Below are 23,689 nucleotides of genomic sequence, written 5' to 3'. Positions count from 1 at the left end.
CTAGTTCACTATAGTTGTGATTAAAGCGACCAGACTAAGACAGCTGCACTACCTGGTCCGGTTTCCGTTCCAAACCCCATCTTCGGTCTCGTTCGCGAAGTTATAAGTTTCCCCGAATACACGCCGCGTGCCTGATTCGCGGGAAAAAATAGGGCTGCAAAATAAAGGCTTTTACAGTATGCAATATTACCCCAACTAAGTGTAGTAAAACCATCTGCTGAACTCTATAATTGGAAGCAAAGAAGGAAGTAGGAACATTGTGTTATTTGCAGCATAATAAACCCAGCAAATCTGGCGAGGAGGTAGCTTCAGCGAAATTGACAGGCCTCCATGCCGACGCAGATTTCCGGTTTTGTCATTGTGAGCTGCTTAGTGCGCCTATCAGTGAAAATTAAGCACAGACCACTAAGGCCGCTACCGGAACAGCGAACCTCGCCTGGCGTACACGTATCACGTCGTTGACCATCGCAGACGCCACGAGCTCCACCGCGCGGGGACCTCGGCGTCTCGGCCAGACACGAACGCGTGGTTGGCATGGTCGGCGTAGCCAGCGGCTGTGTCAGGGAACGACGCGTTCCTTCTAAGAAAGACATGTCCAGTTGCGAAGAAGAGCGCGGAGCAACGGAAGAGGGCAATAAGGAGCCTGAGGTAGGTGTCCGTAAAGGAATGAACGATTGCTAATTTGAAGCTGTACCAAACAAGGCAACGGAGGACGAAACAAGTGGCGAAAACAGCTAAATGCTTCCTAGTGGTGCGGCCATACCAGATCGCACGTTAGTATGCCGTCAGCGTGTCGTGCAAAGTCGTAATCGCCTTGGCTAACATTTTTTTGCAGTTACTCAAAACAGAGCATGTGTGTCTTGTCATGTGTTCCTCCTTTGTTTGTCATGCTCTGTTCTGCGTCGCAATCGAAGCTTGGTGTATCGTGGGTAAAGAAGCGTTCCTGGCATGTGCAAGGGTTCACCGCCGCGTTCATTTTCTGCTTTTTGCGCGTCCCGCTATGTGTTTTCTGCGGCTAGCGGTTCTAGAGCTCCATAGCACCGAATAGAGCTCTGCGCTTCGCGTTTTACCCAATTCTAGTATGCACATGTCAAGCCGGACGCCTTGTCTCGCTGCCTGTGCAAACGCCGGGCGAAGTTTTTTTTTTTTCTGTTGATTATGGAGGAAAAATGCGTTTCTCAATAATTTTATTCATTATGTTGTCTCCCGGAGCGATTCCTTATTGCGATGTTTTGAGTCGTAAGCAAAGCTTGTCTCCTGCCTTCGCCAGCATAGCTGAGCCGTGGGCTATGATAAGAGCGCGTGCTGAAGGAGTCCAACAAGAGACGCAGTGCTGTGCCATGAAACACATCCGGGCTGTTCACGTTTGCAACACCACTGATTTGACCTTGAACGCGTCTAGTTCTCGCCTGCCCGTGCTCGAGCCCAATTTTGCCGCCGAAAGCGTTCTACAGCGGAGCTGTTTATGGCTGGGGCCTGTGCATTGTGCAATGAAGCTAGGGAAAACGGTGAATGTCGGCGAGCAAAATACCCTCCGAAGCATGGAGTCCGCATGTGAGAAAGAGACGGAATGCGAGGAGCGCCAAGACACAAAGGGAAAGGTAGGTTCTAGGTCTCACGCGGCGAAACTTGCCATGTTCACGCGTTTGTGGGGTGTACTCCGTTTCATACATAGCGGCATGCATAGCGTGCACGCTGCCAAGCTTAGAGTTAATACTCGCTGCCAAGTCTGGAGAGCGTAATAGGGCGCTTCTTGCGATGAGAAAAGTAGTGCGCCGAGTCGATCAGAGCAAGAAAATTGCAAATTCTATGAACACAATTATTATAATTAGGATTTCGTTAGTGTTTCTGAACAGACGAAGTTTACGTACGTTTTCAGATGAAATCTTTGACAGCCTTTTGCTTTCAGTATCAGTTACAAGAACCCAGAGATGGCGCCGCAACTACAAGTGAGCCCGGGTATGGGTCTGCAAGTTGAGCAAACGACGCGTTCTGTTTCGGCACTCCTCTTCTACCTTTGTTATGCAGACAGAAATATTTTGTCTGCGCTTATTTTCTTTCTTGCCTTTTATGATGATTTTAAAATTCTTCTCCTAAAAAAATTTGAGCTCTGTTTAGAACCTTGGTCCGTCGAACGTGTTCTATTTTCCGGCGTTCCCCTCGCACTTAGCCACGGCGCAAGGCGGAGCATGGATGAAGAAGAAAGTTAGGAGACGGCGCTACCGGAGAAACGTGAAGCCTATACATAAAAAGTAAAATCGAAGTAGGCCCAGGCGTCACTGCACCACGTGACCCCAGCGCGCCGCCACCGCGAGGTCTTCAATTTCGTCTACTCGAAACTACTCTGCTGCCTGGTGTCGCGAAGCCTGCTGTATGTTGTTTTTTTTTTTTTTTCACGGCTTTTGTCTCTCGCACATACGCGGCACTCCTGCCCGCTCGCGGGCATGAGATCACCGAACAGACAAATGCAGGAAGGATGGGGAAAAGCTACCACCAACCAAACACGAGAGATGCGCCGGAGTCTGAGACCGCAATATACTCTAGAGGGAAAGCGCGCCGCTGAGCCAATGCATTGGAACCGTACGACACATAGTGGCAGACATGATACAACGATTTGAAGGTTGCCAGCTGAGTTTTTGCTTACTAAAAACGGCGAAAGCGATGGGTTGTAATCTGGCAACGGGCTACTGTGGCGTTTCCGCGTTCGGCTAGCGAAGCATGCCGGGATTAATTGTAACATGGCGGACCGCTGGCGAGGCGGATTTTGTTTACGCGGCGTCGACAGCATTGCGTAGTTTATCTCTTGTGGGTATACGTAACCGACTTGTTTTCGGTTTAGCATGTGACTTAAATGTACTGACACTATTTGAGCAAGATGTGGCAACGCTCACACAACACTTGCGCGCAAGCTCGAATGCGACTGATCGCATGCGCGAGGACGTCAAGGAATCAGCTGATCCGTACTGGGGCGCACAGAAAAATTGAATCTCCGTCATGATCTCCGTGCATTTTTGCGCTGTGCTGCTTTGTTTGCCATTCTGTGACATTTTGCGAGTCGCTCAATGCTCTTCAAAGGAAGTGAAGTGAAGAACTGTGGCTTCGTAGCTGAATGTAAAACCTTTATTGACACACACAAAAAAAGAAAAACGTTATCGCATGGGCCAACGCTGATATCGCCGGTGAGTCGCGGCCCTTTGAAGCACAGGAACGAAAGAGCGCGGTCGATCGCCCGCCAACGGAGTGGCAGAATGCTTTCCAAGGGAGTATGCGAAATACGGTCAGCGGCGTGTCCCGTTTTTCCTTCCGACTGTATTCAAGTTCTAGCTGCTTTCCACCACTTCAAAGGGAAAGCTTGCGGGACTGAATGGGCAGTAATTTGCCGCACAGAGCGCGCGAGGAGAGAACATTGACTTGTTGACTTATTGTGATTGATTAAAAAAGAAACCGCATTTAGTTACTTATTTTTTCGTTCTACCTTCACGAACGTTTGCGCGAAAGTTCGAAGCACGGAGAGCTGTAAGAAGTTCCATGAATAGAACAACTGGAACCGAACGATTATAAAAGTTCTTTTTATTTCTCCTCCAACGGGAACGATCGCTGGCTGCCACTCCGTAGCCTGTAGTGAACTAGCGGTAGTCAAGGTCAAATCGGAATCGCTGTTCCGGCGTCAGTTCAGGGGCAATAGACAGAATGCTTAACGTGAAGAAACGAATGACGGCCTCGCAATCGCCCGGGGAGGCGCTTGCTCAGTTCGTGCATCCGAGTTGTACCAGTTGTACTCGTTTTGCACACACGCATATCTGAGCTGGATACTGCACACACACACACACACTGCTCAAGTCAGGCGCAAGGGTCTCGCCACTTCCTAGCACACTTAAAAAAATCGAAACCAAAACTGAGCTACGCACTTACTTTTTGTTCGCTAATTAGAGCTTAATTACCCTAAAAGTTTTTTGTAGAGCTAATTTTAATTACTGAGGCAATTATTTGTAACTGTTTTGCTTCAGTTCTTTGTTTTAGTTAAATAATTAACGAACAACTTTTTACAAAACTGAATACAATTGATCTGGCAACCATGGGAATTGTATCATGTCAGCGCCCACGATTCCTACGGTCTCGGAGCTCGCTTTACCCCCCTGGAGACCGCCGCCGCCGGCCCAGCTAGCCGACCATGGAGGTCACGTGCTGGGCCGACTTCGGCGGCTTGAGAAAGGGAAACGGCGGAGGGAGCGGCTTGCGAAGGCTAGCTGCGTGACGTCATGCCGTCTCCTAACTTTTTCTTCCTCCATGGCGGAGTGATAGGTAGGGGTCTTGAGAATCGGTGGTTTTGGTAAGTGGGTGGTGTGAGCTGCCGCCGTGAGGGCAATGGCGGTGGCTTCGGCAGCGGTTGAAGAGAGACGGAGGAAGGTAGCTGCGTTGAGAATGGTGCCTTCGTTTTCGATTACTGCTAGGGTCGGGCGGGGGTACAGTGGGGTTTGCGCGACGTCGACGTAGCGAACATCCTGTGCCAAAAGGTACTTCCGTTGGAGGTCTTGGAGGACCCTGGCTTCGTTGGAGGACCCTGGCTTCGCGTTGGCTGGGGTGGTACGCGGGATGCATGTGACGCGGAATTGGTGCCACCTTGATATTGGTCCGGATGTGGGAATGAAGGTGGTGAAGTGCATTATGGAGGTTTGTCGTGCGGCGACCGAATGCGTTGACGACAGTTCGGCCGGTTCGGGCGAGGGACAGACGTGCCAACTGACAATGCCCTGTACCCCAAGAAGCTCGGGGAGGGTGTTATGTAGCCCCAGTTGAAGCAATTTCTGTGGGCCGGTGAAAGTTGGAAGGCCCAAGTGCGATCTTGTAAGCCCGACGAATGAGTGCATCCAGCTTGCTCTGCTTGAGGTTTAACTCGGACGTAGGGGGTGCAGTATGTGAGGTGGCGTAGGAGTAGGACGTGGACGAGGCCGCAAGTATCTTGTTCCCTCAGGCCGTGTTTGTGCGTGCATATTCGCCGGATGAGATGGACAAGTTGCGAAATTGTGCCCTGCAGTTGGGGGAGGAGGGCTAGCTGCTCCAGGCCCGTCCTTCTGTGTGAAAAGGCACGCCAAGGATTCGGAGGGATCTGCAGCCCTTTGCAACATTAATTGGCTGCTAATGTGGCGCCTGGGGAGGTGTCGCGTGATACTGTTTCCCAGTCTGGTTGGGGTGGCCAGGTCATTGTAAAGGATGAGAGTGTGATGCTGGGTGACATGGAGGAGAGCCGCCCCCTTTTTGTATCCTGGGTGTATTCCCAAGAGTAGTGGGGGGCGTTGAAGTCGCCGAGCAGAAAGAAAGGATTTTGTTGCGCTACCCGCTTGGCGTCGTGCACAAGGGTACAGATTGCTTGAAGGGGGTTGAGAGATGCGCTGTAAACGTTCAGATAAAAATGCTGGGTTGGTTTCATCGAGTTCGGAGGACTTTGAACAAAGGTTTGGGCGATGGGGAAGGTGAGGCTGTATTCTTGGGTGGTGAGGTACTGCGCCATTAGTGTTGCAGTGCGGTGCGGGGGGTCTTAGGTGCACGAAATCCAGGGGCAGGGGTGTCGGTTGCTTGGAGGGCAATCATATGAGGAGGGCCAGCGGTGATTTACAACCCCAATTGCGCTTCTTTTTTGTTATTTAAGTATCGGCAATTCCATTGACAGATGGTCACCGCCGGGGTGTTAGAAATTGTCACTGAATTGGGGGGGGGGGGGGGGGGGGGTCAGTGACTAGGGCAATTGGGTCAAGCAAATTGGATGGTTGGAGTTTGTCTTTCTTGGATTGCGAGACGGCGAACGATGAGTTACTAGCGAATGCCTCCTCAATGTTTTTGATGTGGGCAGTAAGCGCTTCGTTTAAGTTCTGCATGGATTCCAGGGATGTTATGATTTTCGATTGGTGATTCGTGTCGGGTTGATCTCTTCAAGGAGGGCCGCAGCTTGCTCGCCTTGTAAAGACAGGGGTGGGGAAGTTGTTGGTGGGTAGTGCATAGAGATGGTCGTTGAATAGCAGCTGCATCTGCCGCCAGTTAAGGAATCGAGGCGTTGGCTGAGCGCAGCTTGTTGTTGATGGATGTTTCGAAGGATTTCTTGAAGGTTGGAGGAGAGGGGATTGGCTGCTGTGTTTCCGAGGGGCTGGTTCTTTTGGCTGGGACGAGGGGGAAGAAGTCATGAGCAACGGGAGTTTGTTGAAAAGTTGTCGGGGGGGGGGGGGGGGGGGAGTTGAGCTTGGATGGGAGCCGGGGGAAAAGTCGTGAGCTGTGAGCAGTGGGAGTTCGTGCTGCGATGTGGGACAGCTCACCTCTTTAAGGCAGGCCGCGTGCTGTGGACGCCTTGGGCAGTCTGCGGTTTCGGCTGTTCGTGGTGAGATCACAGGTTTCGAGCCGAATGTGTTCAGGACGCGTTTCGGGCACTACTTGCTGGCGGTGAGATGTGATTGCTGGCATAGCTTGCACGTAGGTTGACAGTTCGGGGGGGGGGGGGGGGGGGGCGTGTTGGCGACGTGGCACCGGGACACTTTAGTGAGTAGGAGGGGGGGGGGGGCAGATGTCTTAACGATATCCGACGTCGCCACAGTGTTGACAAACGTAGGCGATGCGGCGATGGGGTCGGCAGCGGTGAAGTACACAGCCCACTCGGACGTTGAAGGGGAGCCGTGTGCCGTGGAACGTTACGGGGGCAGTTGTGATGCGACTCATGAGCCTAGCGTGCAGGAGCGAGCGGTTGGCTTCCAGAAGTTTTCGTGAGGCTCCCTAGGTGATGTCCTGTTCCAGACTGTGGATCACGCCACGGCACGTGTTGAATAGGGGTTTCATGCATGGTGCTAGCTCGTAGTTGGCACTTCCGAGGTTAGTCACCGTTATTTTGCTTAGCATGAGCGCTGTCTGGGCATTGGCTGTATACTTGCCACCAATACGTTTCGATCCGGTTTCGCTTCTACGATGCCTTCGTTGAGAAACTGTGTCCTCAAAATGGCACTTGCTTCAGCAAGACTTGCAACAAGGTTTCGGGGAGCCCAGGCTACTGAGACCGGATCATGGTAGGCAGGTGATTATGTAGTGATTGTGCGGGAGCCGTGGCGGCGGTGTTCTGCGCGTCGTTGCAGTTGTTTTCGTGTCCTCGGTGGGTGGCGATGCGGCTGCTTGGCCCACGGCAATTTGTGTGTGACGGCGAGCACCGCAATGGTGAGGCCACTTAACTCGCCAAATTCTATGTTGACAGTGGTGGGTGCTGTCCTATGGGACGTCTACGGGGCCACTTTCGCCCGGCGTTTTAGCGGCAGATGTCATGGCAGGAACGATAGTAGTTTCGCTAGGCCTGGAGACGATGCTTAGCGTGGCCGGCGAGATGGGAGACCATGACGGGGACGGTAACTCCGTCCTTTCGATTCTGCGGGCTCAGTCGGCTGTCTACGTGCTCCAGAAGACGTACCGGAACTGTGTGTAGTGGCCGTATGATGGTCAAGGTAGAAGACCCGCACTTGGAGGGAGATGAAACGGAGACAATTTGTTTATTTTTTGCTTCGAACTACTTGCGCAGCCTCCACTGCATTGCACGCTATGTATGAAACGTAGTATAGTTGGCAAACAACTAAAGGAAAAGGAACACTCTGGGAGTAGATCGCGCGTGGGCACGAGGAACGGCGCCGCGAACAGCCGCGGTTAGAAAATGATAGCGCGGCCCGACGACGCTGCGAGCCAGCGTCAACGTCGCGCTAGAGTTCCCCTTGACGTCGCTTCGATCCGGTGGCGCAGGTGGGAGAGCGGACCCGTCATGACGAGCGCAAGAGAACGGCGATGACGCTGCAGCCTCAAAAAATTAATATAAAATGTGATGGAAATGTAGTCGTACTGTCATACCGTCGTGTCGCCAATACAGCTTTGCTGGTCAACCACCTACACCCAGTGTAATGGCCGATAATTTCTATTCTTCTGAGCCCACAGAAAACATCTTGCGGCAAAGCCAACTTTGCCCATGTGCCTGAACCGCGAGGCGTTCCATAGAGCGAGGCGTTCGTGTGTGTGCGTCTGCTTGCTTGCTTGCTTGCTTGCTTGCTTGCTTGCTTGCTTGCTTGCTTGCTGATGGCGGCTAGTGCCGAATGAGGCGTCCAGAGCACGCGACAGAAACCCAGAAAGACGCCTTTTCTATATTCAATTGCACTTCTTTTTTCTCGCTGTATTGGAGGGGACGCGTGACGCCCCGTCTCACAGACGCCCGGGACGTCAGAAATTTCCAAGTGCACATGTGCTGGACTTGTAAACCCTATCTGCTTAAAGGGGCATGCCACGGTTCTCCACCGAGGATGGATGAGGCTGCCCCGATTCCAGACCAACTGCCTCGAGTAAATGACGTCCAGGAACGGCCAGTCGCAACACGACTTCCGCCTAGAGTTCGTGCCCCCTGTTCGAAATTCGGCCATCTCATTCTCGTTGGTCATTTACCTTCGCAGACTTGAAGAGCTCAAGGTTATTTTTGTGTGAAGGTTCAGCGCGCTTCGCTTACCACGGTACAGTAAACTTTACCCTGTAACCACAGGGCAGGAGTCGCCCGCTATTGGCGTTCAACTAAACCTTTATTCACGCGCCGAAAGATAGCCAGCGTAAATGCTATTTATGTTCGCTGATTTTGCGAGCCTTTTTCGCCGCCTAAACACACAACCGTACAGACGGCAAAATACCTTTAAAATGTAAACTGTTTTGCTCTAAGTAAATTATTTGTATTACAAATTCCAGGCACGAAAAATATTTTTCCAGTTCAATTACATTTATGAAAATTAAATGCATTAGTTTTACTATCGCGTTTTTTTACAGAAACACACGCGAATTATTTTAACTGTTTCTGGACTCTCGGCGGCCATTTTCGGAGGGAAAGATTCTGTGCCACTGCCCTTCTCAGTCATCCGCTCAGAAGGCGACTAAGGAACTATTACGTTTTCTACGGGCGACGAACTTGAACACTAGGCTATAGACTAAAAGCCTCCAGTGTCAATCACTGTCAGTGCCTCAGTGCTGGGCATACGTGTCTGGTCCAACTTTTCCTCTTTTTTTCCTCTCTCTTTTTTGCCCATTTCCCTTTCCCACGTGCAGGATAGCAAACTAGGCTCTAGCCAGGTTAACTTTCCTGCCTTTCTTCTACATTCATCCTTCCTTCCTTCCTGATGCACCTAGATGTTTTTGCTTGCCGCGGAGGCAGTTACTGAGCTTTGGGGTAGTTTCCGAAATTTTCTCCTTTGTCGAAAGTGCCTTCCTATACCGAGGAATATGCATCTCGAACACAACAACAACAAAGAAAGCGTACGAGAAAGAGCGAAAGCCTTACAAAAGAGATTCAAATTAATGGTCTACGTAGACGCCGCGGAATACGCGGCCTGCGATGCCATGACCGTGGTAGCAATCGACCGCCAGGGCAATTCCGTCACTAGAGGCACGATACTCACATCGTCGCCGGAAGCGGCAGAAGAGGCCGCCATTGCCATGGCGATGGCTTCCACGAAAGCTAAACTTGTTGTCAGCGGCCCAAAATCTTTGCAAACGGACAGATCCCGTCCGAGGCACTAGCTGGCCGGCTTCAAAGACCGGAGAAAAGTTAAAATCGTATGGACGCCTGCACACTCTTCTCTTACCGTTACGAGAACGCTCACGGCGGGGCTCGAGGTTTGGCTAACCGCGTCGATCACGTCGAGGAAACATCTGAGCACTTCTTTCGTGCAGGGATGTTGATGGACCGCATGGTCTCCTACAGGGACATAATTGATCATTACAGATTGGAACGGGTTAAATATCCCCCCGCTCACTGTACTCTCAACAAATGGCAGAGTGTAGCATGGCGCCTCTTACAGACATTCCCCAATCTAGTCATGTACAGTCATGGACAAATCAAACGCGAACACAAAATTATGAACTTATGAACTAGAACACACAAATAGGGAGATTTCTATGCATGTAAGTCAAAATACCGCGTTACTTAATTACAAAAACAAAGTTAGGAAATATGGCTTTCTAAATATACCAATAGCGTACCGTTATTAGACCTGCACGAACAGTATTTTTCAATTTTGCGTGTTGTGATTCATATTTTCGTGTTCGCATTTCATTTTTCTATGACTTTACAGACTCGAGCGAATGTAAGCTATGTACGGGCAGAGCAGACCTACGCCATATTATTTGGGAGTGTCCTCGGAAGAAGAATACGTTAAGGGTTTCGTTATTAATTAAGACCGCGGAGCAGTGGGAGACCGTTGTGCGCAGCTCCGACCCGGACGTATACCTGCGTTGTCCAAATCCAGGTCGACCTATCTTGTTTCCCCCTTGGATCCCCTAGCAGGGGAGGGGGGGGGGGGTCACACTGGAACAGCCTTGTAAAATCCGGTTAAACTTGGCCTCACCCCTCGGCGGTCATCCTAGCTTAGCAAGAACATTGCAAAGCCTAGCAAACATAACAAAACTTAACAACACCGGAAGAAACTAGGTCGACCCCCGGCTCCGCTGTTCTTTTTTTGCAACTGAACACCGTTTCAGCAACCTATAGAGAAAGCCAAGCGTGTTGCAGTCGCCCTTTTCGCCGCGTGAGTAAAGTCTCTTTTTTTTTTTAATTTTGAAGGTTCAAGTTTGTGTTTCACGTGCCAAAGCTAAATGGGGCATGAGGTGCACCCCACATGGAAACGAGCGATCATTGCCTACGAGCAATTATTCTTTTCTTGCGTATGCAAATTTCTTGCGAGTATATAGAGGAGTATATCAGGGGATGTCTTCTTCTTAACAGTGCTATTTGCATCCAAGCACGGTCTTATCCAATGAACAGCTGAACACCTTTTCCACACCCTTTCAACACCCTAAGAAAAACCTTTTTTCACACAAAAAGGGTGTAGAGCTAGGAAAAAATGGTGTAGCATAAGTGGAAAAAGGATGTAAACACCCTTTTTCCACTTATGATACACTCTTTTTTTGGCTGAGAAGGTGTAAAAAAGTTCAGTGTGAGGGCTAGACTGATTGCCGCCGCTTCCGCGGTTGCCAGTGGTTAAGTGTGTAGGGAAAAACCATGGAGGAAGGAAACTGTGAGTACAACCCATGTTGGCCCAAGCGCAGACGTCGCACCCCGAGACGCCGCCCTCCCACACCACCACTTGTCAACGGTGTCGGTAGCCGCTCTAGCCGATGCCACCCGGGGCGAGGCGAAAATCCCTCACTGCGACGGAGACTAAGTTGGATTCAATCGACTTCTAACTTTATCATCGTGAGCCCGTCGTCTGTAAACCACGCTCACAAATACGAAAAGGTCGTCACGATTTCTGTGCAGGGCAAGCAATAGGCTATGTTCATGCACATCGCTGACCCGGCTAACCCAATATTCCCCGAGAACTATTCTACCGAACAGATCATCGACAGCGTGTGCCGCTACAATTGTGACTTGCGGATTTTGGGTGCCCGGTGGCTCCCAGATTCTTTTTACGGTGCCCGAGTGCTCTTTCCGTCTAATATCGCGCGACTTTTGCAAGCCCTTCCGGTGCCAAACGGAGGCTTGCACGGCGTGTTGGCAGCATAGGTACTGACAGGACGTTTGCCGACCACGCAGGTTGCTATGCGCTCCCGTGAACTTCAGCGCACGCCCAGCCGCCCGCCCCTCACTTACGCGCAGGCGGTGTGTTCCCAGCCACCGTTCGCCCCTAAACGGGGCGACTTCCCTGCGCTCGCACGCAAACGCCTTTCCAAGACCCCCAATGCTGCAAAGAACAATCACCAGGTGAGCTACACACGCTTGTTGCCCGCTGGCGTTCCGTCCAAGCCTCTATAGCTCCCCCTCACCCTCTGCCCTTAATTAGAACTCATTAGGAGCTGCGTGCAATTCTCGCCGAGGTATCTGCCTCCAGGCAGGCGGCTCTCAAATGCCAACTCCGACTTGCCAAAACGCAGCCCTCCACCCTGCAATAATCCCATAAAATGGATGCACTGTCTACCGTCTCGCAATCTCCGCCCCGCATCTCCCGCCCAAACGTAAGGCTGTCTCGGCGGGTCACTCGCCCTGCTCTAGACGCGTGGTGAGAAGCTGGAGATTCAAGAACGAACTATAGCCAGCGAACCTGAAGAATGCCTACATCTGCAAAAACTCATCTTGTCAACCAGGCGGCCCTTCAGTCTACCTTTAAGATGATGCGTAATGACTTTCGCAGATTCTTCGGGACCCAGGCCGTAGCTTACACTACCCATCCCTCGTACGGACGCGTATACGATGTTATAGACGCCGTAGCTTCTTGGTTGTGTGGCAGATGCATTGCCGAGGGTTCATCCGCAAGTGGCACAACCTTCAACTTTAGATCGATGCTACTCCTTCCGCCAATATCCAAGAAACTGGTAAACAGACCTAGTTAACAGGCTATCAATCCTGTCAACCCATGACTACCCCTTGAAACAATTGACAAAAGCACAATGGCCGCCTTCGACTCAAACTAGTCCACCACACAAAAACGATTGAGACATGTACAGCCGAATTAGCGCGCAGCGGGACCAGTTTGAAGGCAGCATGAAAGGTAGCCTCAGCATGCGTCATACATGGGCTATTTACAGAGCATGATCGACCCAACCGCGACGGGCAGGAACCATCCTCACTACGATCATACACAAATTTGCCGGTACAAACGAGCAACTTCTCTCCAGGCTCCGGGACCTATACTTAGCCCAGGGAACTCAGAAGCGCTGCCCTGCCTATGAGGGCTCTGAAAACGTTGACATGGACCGCATGGTCACGGTTGCAGAGGTTCGCGCCGCGCTCCACAAAATTCGCCTGGCCTCCATGGCACCAGGGGAGGACGGCGCGACCTGCAAGCTTCTTCGAAACCTGGGTGATCGCAGCGTCGAGACCTTCGCACGCTATTACAATCCTCATTGGGAAGCCTAGTACCGCCCTGCCCACCCCCACAATGGGAGCACGCAGAGGTCTTCATAAACCTGGCAAGCCTCTTGAGCTGGCCCACCTCGACCCATCTGCATCGCCCCTTTCAGGAAAGGTCCTTGGACATGTTATTCACGCACGCTTGCTAAACGGTCTCACTCACTCTGGACAATTCCCTTACCTCACATGCTCGGCTTTCGGGCCGCACTTTTCATAGAATACGTTCACCTGAACTAAAGATGACATTATCAATCCTCAATACTGGGCGGACTCCGAAAGGTTTTTGCGAACTCGACTTGCGAAAGGTTTTTGGCCAAGTCTCACACAAATCTATTCTGTAAAATCAGACGGCCTTTGCCCCGGGTGCTGTGCTTACAATTACCGCGATTTCCTCGCAGATCGTGCTGCAGTTCTTCAGATCAATGACCTACGCTCTGAAACAATGCACCTCCCCTCAATACACACACCACAGAGCAGTGTCCTCTCACCACTCTTATTCAATACAGCGTTGATTATTCCCCCACAACAGTTGACTGCCATACCATTTTTCCATCACAGTCCGTGATGACAACCTGTGGACGACCGGGGGAAGGGATGCGCACATTAAGGATACCCTTCAAAGGGCAGAGGTCATTGTCGCTGCTTGCGCTCGTGGCAGAGGACGTGAATGCTCACCGGAAAAAACTAAGGTCCCTAAAAGGGACCTTAGAAAAAACGGAGCTACTCATCCTTCGTTCTAAGCGTACGGGAAGAGACATATTTCCTCCGGACATTACAATCAGTGTTCACGAAACGACCCGTTCCTGAGGCGCAGTGCTTTGAGATCTAAAGCCTGAACGTACAGAACACGTTCTGCACGTTCTGTACAGAGCCATGCCACGAACACGTTCATCCACCACCTCACTTCCTGGGTCAATCCAACTATTAAAAGGGCCCAGAGACAGAGTGATTTAGGCTTATACAGGGTTTCATCTCTTGCTCGCTTCCCTGCTTGCCCCCTTCACACCCGGAATTAGCTAAGATGGTCTCATTCCAAAAATTTATAAGACAACGCTGCAGGTGCCTCAGAGCACCTCCAAATGCCAGCCTCGGGTCACTTGGGGGTCTTTGACAGCGCCGAGGAGTTGATTGAGGCGTCCTCATGAATCACCTCACTCGCCTCACATCCAGGCTCACAAGCAGAATTTTAGCAGCCCGTTCGCTATCGACGCGCCCCTTCCACTCTGCGGTCACATTCATGAGCTACTTATGGCGAGACCCATTCCGCGCAATACGCACCCCACTCTTCATCAAGCGCGCAAGGAGCACAAGCCGAGGACGATACCCGACCGGGTCACCCCTTCCACAGTCCATGTTGACGCTGCGAGCTGCCCGCGCCACGAAACTTATGCGTCAGCAGTCTTTAGAGACTTTCAGCGGAGCGGCTAGCGTACGCTAACGGGACGGCGGCGGGTGCCGGGACCCGAATGGGCAGGTGCGCATTCGTTCCGCGGGGACGGTCGCCTATGCCTCCCCGAGCCCGCGCATTCGTTCCGCTGAAGGGCGATCTCCTCGCCCTCCCCGAGAGCGCATGCGCAGTTGGGTCTCGGTAACCCGCCTTCGTAGCGTTAGAGTACGCTAGCCGCTATGCTAAAACTCTGCGTTGACCGGGACCTGACTGCGCCTGAGGGCGCAGGCACGGCGAGGAGGGCGCACCCTACCGTAACGAATGTGCGGACATGGCGAGAGCCGGCCGCGGAACTAATCCCCCTAGTGAAACGAATGCGCCAGCGCCCACACGGGTCCCTGTCACCACGGTAACCACGGAAAAGACGGAGCATACGGAGTGCTAAATCTCTATTAGAGTTTTAGCAGTCCGTCCGTACCGTCGCGTACGTAGCTAGCGTGTTGACCGGGACCCGTCTGGCCACTTGGGCATTCGTCACGGTAGGGGGATTAGTTCCGCGGGCCTGCCTTCTCCATGTCCGCGCCTCCTCGCCCTTCCTCCTCGCCCTTCCGCGCGCGCAGGCGCAGACGGGTCCCGGTAAACCCGGTAACAACGTACGCGACGGAACGGATGGACTGCTGAAACTTTCTATTAGATAGTTACAGCAGATCGGAAAAACGGTACCGGTTCGGTAACGTCTACCGACTGGACGCCACCGCGCATGCGCAGAACCCTACCGTATAATGGAGCGACTTGGCCGCACGGTACCGAGACGGTCCGTCGTTCGAAAGTGGGTGGCCGCTTTGAAAGAGTTTGGGAGACGTACGATTGGCTCACGCCTAGTCGCACGGATTGTAAATAAGAGATCGCTTAAAATGAGGTTGCAACAAGTGAAATCCCCGCGATTGTGAGAGCTCAAGCAACAAGCGAAACACGGCCCCGGTCCAACTGCCGTGGCTTGGGTCGTCGAGCGACGCATGTCCGATAGCTTCTTTTAGGTTAAATAAAGGCGACACGGCTACATAACTTGTATTGATAGCAAAATGGGGCCCGTCTACAAATCGACGAGTGAGGAACTGGCGTTGTCAGTGCGAGGGACTCTCAAATACAACGAAAAACTAGAAACAGCCAGCCGTATGTACTGAGAGCCCAGCTTGACCTGCTGGCGCCATCTATTGAAATGGCGAAGAGGTAAAATGCCCGCTTCATGTTCACGCAGTCGCAGTTCGAATCTCCGTAGGGTCGTTGGATGTTTTTTTTTTTTTTTTTTTTTAACTGTCTTTAGTGCTTTTGAGAACTGAAAACTAATATTTCAGCACAGGAAACGCCACAGACTCACGAAAAATTGCCAAACGACGTACAATACAAGTCGCTCCCAGTCACGGTAAAACGAGCCTTCCCTGTACGGTACGGTAACGGGTACCGTGTACCGTACCGGTACCCGTTTTTCCGATCTGCTATAACTCTCTATCAACAGAGAGTTCCAGCATAGCGGCTAGCGGAGGCTTACGCTACGTTACAGGACCCGACTGCGCAGGCGCGCGCGGGGAGGGCGAGGAGGTTGCCCCTCAGAGGAGCGAATGCGTGGGCATGTGGAACTAATCCACCCTACCGGAACGAATGTGCACCTGCCCAGTCGGGCTCCGCCACCCGCCGCCGTACCGTTAGCGGACGGTACCCGCTATGCTAAAACTCTCTAATAGCCCTGGCGCCTCTCCTTGTATTACCCTTGAAACGAAAGCGAAGAAAGAGACGCAAACAGGACGTAGCACCAAAGACCGATAATCGCTAGGCTTTCACCTTCAAAGAACATACCCAGACTTACATTCCCAAGGGATTTTTAGATGCAACGCATCTCATGCTTGCCCCTCTGTCCTTCCTACGTCTGCCGGCGTTGTCCGGACAGCTGCGCCTCTCCTCCTCTCCTCTCTCCGATAGCGAACACTCTCTCTCAAACAGCTGCGGGTTGGCGCAGCGCGCTCTCACTCCGTTGCTAGGCGCCGGTGGGCGGCGCTGCGCATGTGCAGTACTCTCTCTCTCCGCGCTCTCCTCTCCTTCGGGCGCTGTGAATATAAAGCGGCATGCCGCGCCCCGGCGGTCTCATTCGACGGTCGTCCGCGTTACGCTTGCACTCTCTCGCAAGTCAATCGTCGAGCCCCTAACTGTGCACCTTACGGACCACAAGGCACTCATTCTCGTCTGCAATAAAGACCGTACCTGAGAATACGCGTTCTGCATGTGCATTGCATTGTGAAAATGGAAAATTACGCCCAACTCCCCTTCGCGTGAGAATCCCTGCTATAAGCGTAATGAATACGATGGAAAACGCCAATGGAACCCCCCATGAGATGCGTTGCATCACACCAGGGTTCCCGCGAGGGGAGGTGGGCGTAATTTTTTTCTTCCAGCGCTTCAGTGCATCATTCGACGACATTGTAGTTTTGTGCCCTTAATTTTAAAGTAGTCTGATACTAGTCTTATATGGCAGAAGAAACAACGTACAGCAGGCGTTCTTGGTTGATTGTAGGGTTTAACGCACCGGCGCAACGCAGGCGACGAGGCGCGCCGTAGTGGAGGACTCCGGCTTAATTTTGACCACCTCGGCATCTTTAACATGAGCCGAAATCTCGTACACACGGGCGTTTTTGCTTTTCGCCTCCATCAGAAAAGCGGCCGCAGCGGCCGGGAATTGAACCCGCGTCCTCGTAGCAGGTGTTTTTAACCTGAGCTATAAGTATTATAAAGGTCTGAAGTTCTGCAGGTGTCCTTTACGGCAGTTTCGATGTGGAAATTTGATTTTGAGCAGCAAATTGTCTGAAAGCGACGAGCATTAGATGTCACCGCCATTTGTTTTTCGCGACAGTTGTGTATTGCCTTTTGGTAGGCGACAGTACTTACATGATGCAACTCTTTATATGCAACTATTATCAGGCCATCTTGAAAGAGCTGCAGTTCAGCATATATGAGCACATGGAGGGTGTACTTTAGCAGGCCAAAATGCGGGTTTACTTGCAATAGAACTCGCAGGAATGACCTAACGCCGCACGTAACGGGTTTACGTTACGCCAGATGGAGACGTGAAATCGGAGGACGCTCACTGTTACGGTGACCGCGTGCCAGTGTTGTACACGTTCCTCCAAAATAGGAACGAAAGCTCCTTCCTCGTTCCTTGCCAATTTTCAAACGAGTTCCCGTTACAAGTTCCTTTATTGCGAAAGGAACGCGTTCCAGTTCCACTTCGAAAGTTGGAACGTGTCGTTACATTAACGTTACAATTAGGTTTTTAAATTAAAATATAGTTTCGGATAATCCTGGGTAGAAATTAAGTGAGACATTTCAAACTCACATCGAACTACGTATATTATAAGAATATTGACACCACCGGCAGCAGATTATGTGGATATAAAGATAATAAAAAAAAAACGCTCCTAGGCGAATTTTTTCAGGGAGCACTGGATACACTCCAGACGGCTCGGGGACATTTCGGTGCAAGATATTTCGGTGCGGAAATTTCGGTGTCCAAATTTCGGCGACCAAATTATCCGGTGCTTGCCTGTTTGCGACAGCTGTTATATTTTTATTTCCGCTTAACGTGGGTTATGGACAACAATCAGGAGCAGTGAATTTATTTTTTTGATTGATGCCATGTTCGATCTTTGCCAGGTATTTTTAGAAATTCTACATTTCTATATTATTGTTTAATACCTCTTCCTGGAGCACCTATTATGCAGCCGATTGACTTCTTTAGCACACGTTTTTTTTTCATTTATGAGAAGTTAATTTATATTCGCTATTTTTTAGCTAAGTCAATTACCCGTGTTTACGATGGTCTACCGCCTCTTTTGAATTTCTTTAAATCACACCCTCAAATTACAAAAATTACATTGCACACTCTCAATATCCAAAAAGTAACAAACATTAGCTAGCCCATCAGAATGAAGAAAACATAATGAAGAGTATTACGCAGGCTGGGCTGCCTTGCTAAAATGAATTCGCGAACACTGGTCCAGGATATTGTCGGGGAGGAAAACCGGGCATTTTGGAAAACAGCCGCAGGTTCTAATGTCCTAAATGCTGATTAAGCGCGTACCGGTTGTGCATACAAAATCCAGCCATTGTGTTCGGGACAACCAACCTTCGTTTAATGTTTACAAGCCTACATTTACCACATTTTAATTCTTTGTTCTAGTGCCCCCCCCCCCCCCTCCACCTCCCGCCTGCACGCTCGAATCTCGCCCAGATTTCTTTTCCAGCCATATTATTTTCGGTTTTCCCTGAAAATCCTACATGCGTGGTGGAGTTCTTTGTCTCCGAAGCGTCACCGCAGTGATTTTTTATTCTTTATTTGGAACATACTGCTAGCTTCTTAGTGGAGGCTTTTGCAGAAATTGGGTGATACATTCAGAACAATTACATAGCCCACTTCGCGTTTAAAACATAGAAAAAGCTTTACATTTACCATGGGCGCAGGAAACCTCTGTAATGTGACACAAAAAGCCACCCAAAAAGCCGCTGAGAACACAATGGCCACTATCGTTTGCTGGCTACGCCCCTCCGCGCGTCGCGGTCATATCGACGGCACCCCCACTCCAGGAATCGCTCTTTCTGCGCCTTCAGTCACCCCCTAAGAATTAACTCAAGTCGCGCATATCATGGACACCCCAGGCATACATCGCTTCCTCCCATTATAAGGAGCAAAAAAAAAAAGAAAAAAAAAAGGCTAGTGTGACGAGAGCGGCAACAGTCGCCTTCAAGTTTTCGAAGTCCAGTCGACTCAATGGTTGAAGCACAAGTGACACCCCTCTCTCTCGACTTAGGGGGATGATTGCCGGCGGGGCTCAGCTTTCCCCTCCCCTAAGTAACGCCACCGTAAGTGCGTTGGTTGGTTTGTTAGTTTTAAGTAGAACTGACACCGAATGCAACGAAGGCGATATTGATTGAGAGATTACTTAAACCGAAATGCACACGCGCCTAATCGAACTCGTTTTTCTGTTGTTTTTTTGCGGAAGTTTTCCTGGGGGGGGGGGAGGGGAGGAATAGACTAAAAGCAGCAGCGTCTTGCACCATTGGGTGAAGTGAAAGGAAAGCGCTTTGGTAACACTTTAAGTATAAGGGTTGTTCACATGAATGTTAAAATAACAGAAAAATGGTTGAACGGATCCGAAATAACAACGTTAATTTTTACCATCTGCTACAGAAATTGGGTTTCACGTGGCAGTGCTCCGCCAGGGTTTAGCGTTCGTTTCCAAGAACGGCGGCGCAAGCACAAGTCTCGAACGTAAAATCATATAAGTCACGAAATTACAAAATTAAAGCTAAAATGTTCAAAGAATGCCTGGGACATCCTCTCACTCAAAATGTCTGGGTCAAGACGTCGTGCACCAAAATGTCCGTGCACAGAAATGTCCACACAGAAACGTGCTGGACCGAAATGTCCGACGCCGAAATGTCCGGATCCCGTTTAGCAGTCCGTCCGTTTCGTTGGCTACGTTATTAACGGGTTGGACGGGACCGGTCTGCTTCTGAGCGCGCGGAAGGGCGAGTAGGAAGGGTGCGGAGGCACGGACATGGCGAAGGCAGGCCCGCGGAACTAATTCCCCTACCGCTGCTGAGCACGAGGTCGCGGGTTCGATTCCCGGCCGCGGCGGCCGCTTTTCTGATGGAGGCGAAAAGCAAAAACGCCCGTGTGTACGAGATTTCGGCGCACGTTAAAGATCCCCAGGTGGTCAAAATTAATCCGGAGCCCTCCACTACGGCGCGCCTCAACGCCTGCGTTGCGTCGGCGCGTTAAACCCTACAATCAATCAATCAAATAAATAATTCCCCTACCGCGACGAATGCTCAAGTGCCCAGCCGGGTCCCGGTCAACCCAGTAACAACGCATACGACAGAACGGACGGACTGCTAAAATTCTCTATTCTTTCCCAGCCAGAGAACAATTCTATCGGCCAGACGCGCATTCTGGCCTCCCCAGACAAACGATGAAGGGTGAAAAGCATTCTCGCGGCTACGCTATTTACCCGTCGAACGCCGCGCAAGCAACCAGCATGAAAGCAAACACAAGCTGCGGCCTGCTGCGTGGTTATTATTCTGCCTTTGACCTTCGAGGAAGCACGTACGGCTGAAGGGCGGGCAAATTGACCATCTTATAGGAAGTGAAACGCAGTAGCGCTTTGTGGATTTTTGTACTCGAGCCTTGGCATCAAAAACAGCCAAATCCTAGCGATGTAACGGCAGGAACGCCGTTCCTGCCGTTCCTTCAAAAACGTAACGAGTTACCGTTACAGTTCTACCGACCCTTAATGGAACGGTGGCGTTCCTCCGTTCCTCCAAAAAGGAACTAGTTTTAGGAACTCCGTTCCTTGTAACGCCGTTCCGTACAACACTGCCGCCTGCCCATGCCAAATGCGGGACCCGCTCACGCTGAACGGAAGGTGTGTGTGTGGGGTGGGGGCTCTAGATACAGCACGATGAACAGTTAACTCGCAGAATTTCTGCGTTGACCTGTGGTGAGAAATCTGCTCTTGCAATATTTTGTCACCTATGCAACGGGGAAATAGAGTAAGTGGCGCAACTTGAAGGTGCATATCCTACGTCTGCTCAGGCAGATTTAAAGCATTGATCTGTTGCACCTCGCCGGGAGCAATGCTATACTCGGAGACAACTTAAGAACGGCACCAGAAGTTGCCGCTGCGCCTTATCACCGTAGCCGGATGTTTCTCCGCGCGGCGCAAGTAGGGCGTTACTGGGAATATTTTGAACATGGCGTGAGCCATTCCCGTGATTTTTTGGACTTAATATGCTTATAAACGACTCCAATGACGACAAACAAACTGCGTGAGACAAGGCAGACGATATCACGCATTCATAGCAAACCCCTTTCAAAACGCGCGCGCACTGACGTCACGGGTCCGGCGCTTTGGCGGAGTGATACACTACATGAGGTGGTGCCGTTCTTGAGTTGTAACCGAGTATAGGCGGCCCGCGAGTGTGCGCTAGCTCCGAAGAAAGGGGAGGGGGGGGGGGAGAAAGTCTGCGACACCACATGCATCCGCGCGAGTAAAAAATCTTCCCGCTCGCAATACAGTAAACGACAAAGGAGGGCGCGCTCGGTACCAAGCCGTCCACGTGACATTTCGGGTTTTGCCGTAAGTGGTGCGGCTACCGGTGTGACTTGCGGACGTTTCTGAGCATAATGATGACGAATCGAGCGCGTCGCTCCACAGTTTCGGAAATGCGCGTTCCTCTAGACATAACGTCGGCACGTCCCCGTTAGCCTGAAACACATGGGATTCTACTGGCTGGTGCACGAGTGGCCTGGGACATGTTTTAGATGCGACGCTGAGAGGAGCATCTCTTGCCGGCGGCACTGTCCTTCCTGCATCGTCGTCGTCCACGTCCGCACAGCTGCGTCTCTCCTCCGCTCGCCTCCTATGCTCTCTCCGATAGCGCAGATAGCGAACACTCTCTCCCAACAACTGCGCGCGGCGCAAGCGCGCTGTGGGCATGTGCAGCGCCCTCTCTCTCCGCGGTCTCCTCTCCTTCGGGCGCGCTGCACTCCGCTGCGCGCCGCACTCGGCAGCGCGCTGCACTCCGGCAGCTCCGGAGTGCCGCGCTCCGGCCGGTCTTTCAATCGACGGTCGTCCGCGCTACGCTTGCTCTCTCTCTCTCTCTCTCGCATTACCCGACGATTGCTCATGCAATTCGAGTAATCGACCCAACGGAAACGCACAATGGAACACTTTTAGATGCGACGCTGAGAGGAGCATCTCTTGCCGGCGGCCCTGTCCTGCGTGCGTCCGTCGTCCGCGTCCGCACAGCTGCGTCTCTCCTCCGCTCGCCTCCTCTCCTCTCTCAGATAGCGAACACTCTCTCCCAACATATACGGTCGCGCTGCGCGCGGCTGCGCACTGTGCGCATGTGCAGTACTCTCTCTCTCTCTCCGCGGTCTCCTCTCCTTCGGGCGCGCTGCGCATAGAAGCGAAGTGCCGCGCTCCGGCCGGTCTCTCAGTCGACGGTCGTCCGCGCTTGCTCTCTTGCCGTACCCGACAATTGCTTGATGCGACGCCAGTGGAACCCCCTTCAGCGTCGCATCACACCAGGGTTCCCGCGAGGGGAGGTGGGCGTAATTTTTTGAAGATTTTCGTCTCTTGAGAGACGCGGGATGATATCCCCGAGAGCTGGGCAGTCCCGCGAGTCATGGGACGGGTGGTTCCGCCCATCACTGTGTTGAATGTGGTGTACAATGAGAGATGGGGGAATTTTCACCGTTCTCCGTTTTGTCCTCTATTCGTTATTCTGACATTTTCCGTATGTTCTATATGAGCAGGTGTTTGATGTCCTGTCGTGCTTTCTGTTGTGCACAAGCTAAAGCTTTCCTGCATGCTTATTTCTGTTTTATTGATTGACCTTTGCCGTATGAACAGCATTTCGCTCATTTGCGCGCTGTTGGTTGTGCCTTATCTCATGCGTAGTTGTTTCGAGCTTCCGCATATCACTTTTTTTCTAATCAGCTTGTGTTGTCTACTCTTGCCATGGCTACTTAACTTAAGCTGGGTGTACAGTGCAAATAAATTAGATATAAAAATCTGATGGGAAATGGCAGCTTGTGCAAGGTAGGCATCAGATTACGGATGGGTGTACGAAACCTGTTCAAACCAGTGGGCGCACCAAACGTCGGAAATGATAGGTCTTACAAAGCCGGTTTTGTAGGGCCTTGCATTGGGCTTGCATGCATGGCTTAATGCCTTTATGACTTATTGTCCAGCTGATGTGTCCAAATGGGGTCCATGCACTACAGTTGAAGTTGTTGCAGTAGGGAAAATTGTATGGCATGTTAGTTGGTTACCTGCTTCCATTGACAAGCGCGTCTCTCAGCTGCGTGGCCGTATCCTTGTATTTACAGGCAGCAGCCAGCGGCGGCGTGTGGACGGCTAACAAGGCCCAGCCAGCTTCGACTGAGCATCCAGCCCCAAGTCCTCCGGCCCCGCCTGCAGAAGAGGCTGCTCCTCGCTCCCAGGAGCACAAAAGCCTTTTCGTGCCTGCGCAAAGCGTGTGGTTCTAGCTGGGCTAAAACTCGGCTTGCTACGAGGCTATTGACAATTCAGCCATGAATAAATGTTTGGTGACCATGGAAAAAGGCGTGCCCGTTAGTAAATCGATGCCCTTGAGTAGTGCGTTGTGTAGGCCTAGACAGAAGCAAAACTGGGTGGGCTGTGTGACGCATAAGTCACCGTCAAGGGCTTGCAGTAGCGCTTGTGGTCTTACGGTCGCAGTCCGGGCGCGGCGTCATTTTGAAACTTGTGGTGCAGCCTGGTACACTCGCCGCCAGTATACAAAGGCTGGGCACAGGTTTTTGTTATGTGATGCATAAC

At 51.5% G+C, this 23,689-nt stretch overlaps 1 protein-coding gene across 1 annotated transcript; it reads left to right on the top strand.

Moving 5' to 3' along the window:
- The first annotated feature begins 483 nt into the window (after window positions 1–483).
- On the top strand, window positions 484–23,440 carry LOC144163239 (uncharacterized). The gene is made up of 3 exons (XM_077694112.1): window positions 484–648; window positions 11,576–11,743; window positions 23,221–23,440. The coding sequence occupies exons 1-3, from the start codon at window positions 535–537 to the stop codon at window positions 23,377–23,379; spliced, it is 441 nt and encodes a 146-aa protein (XP_077550238.1). The 5' UTR covers window positions 484–534; the 3' UTR covers window positions 23,380–23,440.
- The last annotated feature ends 249 nt before the right edge of the window (window positions 23,441–23,689 follow it).

The sequence above is a fragment of the Haemaphysalis longicornis genome, unplaced genomic scaffold, assembly GCF_048455015.1.
Source record: "Haemaphysalis longicornis isolate Haplotype H1 unplaced genomic scaffold, Haemaphysalis longicornis Haplotype H1 scaffold_1, whole genome shotgun sequence".
Classification (NCBI taxonomy): Eukaryota; Metazoa; Arthropoda; class Arachnida; order Ixodida; family Ixodidae; genus Haemaphysalis; species Haemaphysalis longicornis.
Note: the sequence above shows the minus strand (reverse complement) of the source record. Positions and strands in the feature narration are given on the sequence as shown.